General features: G+C 50.0%; 1 protein-coding gene across 1 annotated transcript; it reads right to left on the reverse strand.

Moving 5' to 3' along the window:
- Window positions 1–699: 699 nt before the first annotated feature.
- LOC100904935 (uncharacterized) lies at window positions 700–3,140 on the reverse strand. The gene is made up of 7 exons (XM_003739926.3): window positions 3,048–3,140; window positions 2,598–2,723; window positions 2,163–2,426; window positions 1,800–2,022; window positions 1,487–1,713; window positions 995–1,115; window positions 700–885 (listed from the first exon to the last, which is right to left on the reverse strand). The coding sequence occupies exons 1-7, from the start codon at window positions 3,124–3,126 to the stop codon at window positions 873–875; spliced, it is 1,053 nt and encodes a 350-aa protein (XP_003739974.2). The 5' UTR covers window positions 3,127–3,140; the 3' UTR covers window positions 700–872.
- Between the last annotated feature and the right edge of the window lie 2,171 nt (window positions 3,141–5,311).

Here is a 5,311-nt window from a genome sequence, read left to right on the forward strand (position 1 = left end):
CGGCAGATGATATCTGGAGGGTATTATGAAAGGGAGGTAACATCTTAGAACACTGCCGCCACTGCCATTGGCTGCTCTCCCGACCGGACGGATGGAGGAAAGCGGATGACGACGGCATTCAACAAGCAGCCGGATGGTGATGATCACAAATGGCCACAAAAATATTGTTTCTGTTTGGATTACAAAGCCGCTTAAATCATGCATTAGCCGTTCATTAGGCGAGCGTGTCTGTGTGCTATCTGACGTGCTATCTCCACAGCGAGAAACCTGGGTGCGATAGGAGATGAACAAGCTTTCGAGGAGGAGAACTTTTAACAGATTATGTCGTGAGCGGTCCGATCGACAAATGAAGTCGCGGCTCCGTCGGATGCGAGTCTGCACAATCCTTTTTGGCTCGAATGATCAGTGACTTTTGAGGAACGAGTTCTACCCGACTCATCCGAACAACTTAGATAGGAATAGCTCATTTCAGGAATGTCCTCCCTCCGGACACAGATGAGACTCCCTCGTGTTGCTCCGATTTCAGTCCAGCTATCCGTAGTCCGAGACCCCAGATAGCAATAGGCAAGAGAACCTTCCCTTTCTTCTCATCTCGCAATCCAGTCCTGTATCACGGCAAGAGATTGGATGCTGTCTCCCAAAATCCTGTCATGGAACAACATGGATCAATATTGCTTTCAGATGCATGCTTCGCACATATCAGAGGATACTTTTTATTCTGAACGGGGTAGTCTTCAACATGTATTTTTATTTATACACTTTGACTTATAGGAATTCGTGTCTAGAGCTGCGGGATTGGTATGGGTATGACTATCGGAGGCAGACTTGTTGTCGGACCCGGAATCACCGCACCCTCAGAATCTTCGCTGTGATCACCGATTATTGCTGCAATCGGATAGTCTCTCATAATTCGAGCACGCTCAAGTTTTGCGATGACTCCTCGGTCGAGTATGATTTTCCCTCGACGAGTTGAGGGGTCGTTCAGGTTACTTACTTGCCTCTGAGGCCACAATTTTGGCGGTACTGGACCATGAAGCCGTCGAACTTTCTGTTCGGATCATCTCGACCGACCTCTCGCAGTGGCGATTGGAAAGTCATCGAAGACACGGGATTGGCTGGAAATAAAAGTTTGAATTCTAGTTCTTCAGAATGTTCTCTGTCTACGCCGCCTCATCTGCTGCAAGAGGCCCTGTAGGGCTGTGGGTTAGGACGCGGGTTCTGAGTTTCGGTCGATCGGGGCCTGAAAGGAGCGCCTATCGACTCCGAGCATGCGAACTCCGGACTTGGCAATTGGCAGGACGGTTGCGACGAATCCTCGCGGAATGCCCGAACCGCTCAGATTACCCTGCTATCTAGCCGCTTATCTTCCTGACCGGGGTAGGATACCGGAAAACTATTCTGTTTGAAGGGCTATACGGTTAATGAATAAGAACGGCGAGTATCCTAAAAAATTGCGAGAGTCTTGAGGCCAATGGCGTCAACTCACTGGTTTCGTAGCTCCGTAGAAATCGGCTCCCGCAGAACCTGGTGTCATCGATTGCGATGTAGGCCGACGAAACAGCCGAATTTGATTTGTGGTTCACACAGTCAGTGTCAACAGCTACATCCGTGATCTGGTTGGCAGAGTCACCGCCCGCGCTTTGCGCCCCAAGACCAAAGGATCCCAGCTGATTCAGTTGAACAGTGCAAGTTTCCCGGAAGCACATGCGGTACCTTAATGACAAAGGTTGGATTCAGTATGAAACTTGTAACTGTTGATGCTTATGCCATGAGCTCCATCGGTAGCCTCAGGAACAAACCTCAAGTTCAGCTGATAAGAGGTGTCATTGTGGATGTTGCCATAGTTGAAACTTTTGATGTAGCCCGTGGGCTCTTCGTAGTATTGGAGACAGTCAGGTGGCGCGAGTCGAGGCGAATAGCACGGTATCTGGCTAACTTTGATCTTCCAGCGTCGATTTGTCACGTTGAGGCCGAGATTCATCATCAGATGGATATTACGTGCGTTGCGTACATCAACGTACACTGGAACCGAACGGTGATTTGCATAGAAGCTCGGAGCCAACTTCAAACGAGAGAGTTCCCCTGGACTCACGCATAGCGGACCAGAGGCTGAGGAACATGAGAGAAACAGGACTTGATATACAATAAAAAATCCAACCCACTGTGTTGCCTGTCGTTCAGGCCGCAGATGATTGGAGGGACTTTGTCCGCGCCTGCTACTGAAAACGTGTCGTGTAGACACATCCCCGATTGGAAGCTGGGTCCAACCGTCTCGAACTCGAGGAAATCCAGCTTTAGCTGACAGATTCCACCCGGAACCCATTTCTTCTCGACTGCGACGCTGCATGATGAGCTGGGCCGCACATCGGCGGGATGCACGAAAAATGTGTTGTTGAAGTTGATGACTTCGTTGCAGGTTTTCTCAACTAGAATAATTCGGGGAAGTCCCGCATTGAGCGTCAGTTGCTGGGATGGACTTCGGAAGATATGCGAGAGAAGGGGAAATATTCTTCGAAGGTCGTCGTTCAAAGTTTTCTCATCCGACACATTCTTATGATGATGTAAGATATCGACGATTGGATGCTCAGCGAGCTCACCTCGGCAGCAGACTCCGATCGAACAGGATCCTAGCGATTGACCTCTCTGCAGTCCGCACTCGAGCGACGTCATGCAAGCGCCGGCACCGCGTTCACAAGGCTCCATATAACTCCGACCGAGCAAGTCTTAAACAATTGGAATAGTTTTCAAAAGTTCTTTCCGGTGCGTCAACAATGCTCTCGCGTCTTCCCTTCTCTTCCGTAGACTCTCAGAACCTCTCGAGTGCCTGTCTTTCGAGAGCCACGGAAGCAATTCGGAGAGAAATCCAAGATTTTTCCAGTGATTCCGAGGCAGTGCACGCGGGGATCTGCCTCCCGGCAGATGTCGAGAGGGGCGGAAGGATAACACATCAATGGAGGTCAGCCGAGATCGCAGACGGCGACGAGGCTCAAAAATTTCGGTCCTCGAATCGGCTCACGGCGAAATGCAATCACGGGAGTCGTACTCACAACCAAGTCCCTCAGTCGGGCCCGGAACGAGCGCAACGAGGGCGAAAAGCACCGAACAGACTACCGCACTTGACTCCATTCCGGACACGGCTCGAACACGATTTTCGGCTTGGGTCTCAGCCATTATATTGCTCCTCGTGACGAATCGCAAATATGTATTCGCTCAAAAGCCAGAGTCGGGTTGGGGCATATTTACGGGATCACTCAACGTCGATTCCTGTAAAGTCCGCGCATTGTTTCGCAACTCGTTCCCTTGCGCCCTCCTCTTTCTGTCACCTCTGGAATCGTGTTAGAGCTTGGCTCAAGGTCGATGACGGAGTGCTTGTCCCAATTTCCCTTCCGTCGTAATCGAGAGCTTCTCGGAACATCCGGGAAGCTGGGCTCGATTCTTCTGGTTTCGATCGATGACGACTGATTGCAGAGCTCGGCCTCGGAGACTCGTCGACGATGAAATCAGGGGATGGAATCACACCCGAGGCTCGAGCGGAGCCAAGAAACGACGGGTCAAAACCACTTGGCATGACGAAAGCCTGCATTTGAGAATCGGGAGATGGTCCGGCCCTATCGCATTGATTCTTCGGACTGAGGGCATGAATTATGTCGTTCGGAATGTCCATCTGACCCTTCAGAGAAATCCATCACCCGTCAGTCGGAATGTTCTCCTCATCAGGATACATAGCCCGCTCGAAAAGGTTGAGTTCTTTTGCATGGATGATGAGATTGATAAGGCATAAATTATCGGAATCGGTTGGAATGAGAGCGGGACTTTCGACTTTCGCGAGGGAAGGGAACCCACGGCCCGCATCTCGGCTTCCGGAGCTCTCCGTGTCATTCGAATCGATGAATCACAAAAGCGAGAGTGGGTAGAGTACAAAAATCAGTAGAGCTGATCCTATGAATTCCCTATCGTATCTCTGAGGGGGCTCTTTGGAGAGCACCCGGGCAGAGCCGTGGTGTTTGTTACAGAATTTCCGTTTGATGAGTGACTGAAAATCCTTGTTTCCGGATTTCTGCGATTCTCCCTCTTTGAGACCAATCAAGCCCGTAGGCGGTGAGCGAAGGACCTGCGAAGCCAATATTATCGCACCTCATCACGTTATTTCCGTGGAAGCCGAAGAGAGAGAGCAATGACTGATTCATTGCTGCTGATGGTTGACTCATAGAGCTGTGGAGAAAATACCCATGAAACATCCACCGTGAGTCCTCTGATTGGAGGAAACGCCCGTATTCATGATTAGGCTCGTTTTGACGGCTGTTTGATCCCACTAGAAGTCGAAATGAGCCAACATGCCCTGATAGGTGGGCATCGGATATCGAGAATTTCTTCGGAAGGTCATCAGTTCTGATAGGTCTTCTTTTATATAAATGAAGAATTCAATCGGATGACACAGTCCTGCCTGTGAATAAATCCCAATAATATCTAAAAGGGCTTGTTGTGAGCGACGGGCACACCAACAAATTGGAGTTCGGTAGGAGCGTGCACGTTATAAAAGGACGCGACGCCTCTGGATAAGTCATGAGAGGAGCCGTCTCGGTTTCTCGACGGCAACCCGCATGTTATGTAGTGCGCGCGGGATTTGTTCTTGACATCGAAGGCGGAGAATCCCTTCGCCCTCCATCTCGAATTCATCTTATTTCCGACCGATATTTTGAATGAAGAACCCAGCTCGGATATTTAAGCCCCATGACCAATGTGACGACATCAAAGATAAACTGTTGCCAGAGGCTTCACTTTCTCTCACTCGAGTGCAAACACTATCTCGGACCGAGGCCCGGCGCTTTCTCCTAAAAACATATGTCGACATTTGTGCATGCCGATCTCAAGCGAGACGTATCTCAGGGACAGCCTCGTTATCTTCTTCTGTGGATGAGCATGATTCCTAATATTATACTTTTTGTTCCTTGCGGAAGAAGTGATTCGCGCCTCCACCGCACCAGGGTATTTCAGTCTGGGAGAGGATTCCCATCGGGAATCCACGAGAATAGAATGGCATGAGCTTTCTTCCCGTGGAACTAACAAGATGGAAGAGGGTCCAGAAATCCATTCAGGTGGCACAAAAACCGAGTCGAAGACGATTTCGCATCGAGAAAAAGTTGATCGTAGAACAGAGTTCAGGAATCACAGAAGCGACACGACGGTCGAGTGCTCAGTCTCGAAATCCATTTCCCTCTTCGAGAAGCGAAGTGACTCCGCCGTGGTAGAATATTCCGAGTGGGAGTGACGCCTCCAAAGCGGGAGAATGCATTCACGATGGTTCGAACTT

Source organism: Galendromus occidentalis, unplaced genomic scaffold (assembly GCF_000255335.2).
Source record: "Galendromus occidentalis unplaced genomic scaffold, Mocc_1.1 scf7180000076600, whole genome shotgun sequence".
Taxonomy (NCBI): Eukaryota; Metazoa; Arthropoda; class Arachnida; order Mesostigmata; family Phytoseiidae; genus Galendromus; species Galendromus occidentalis.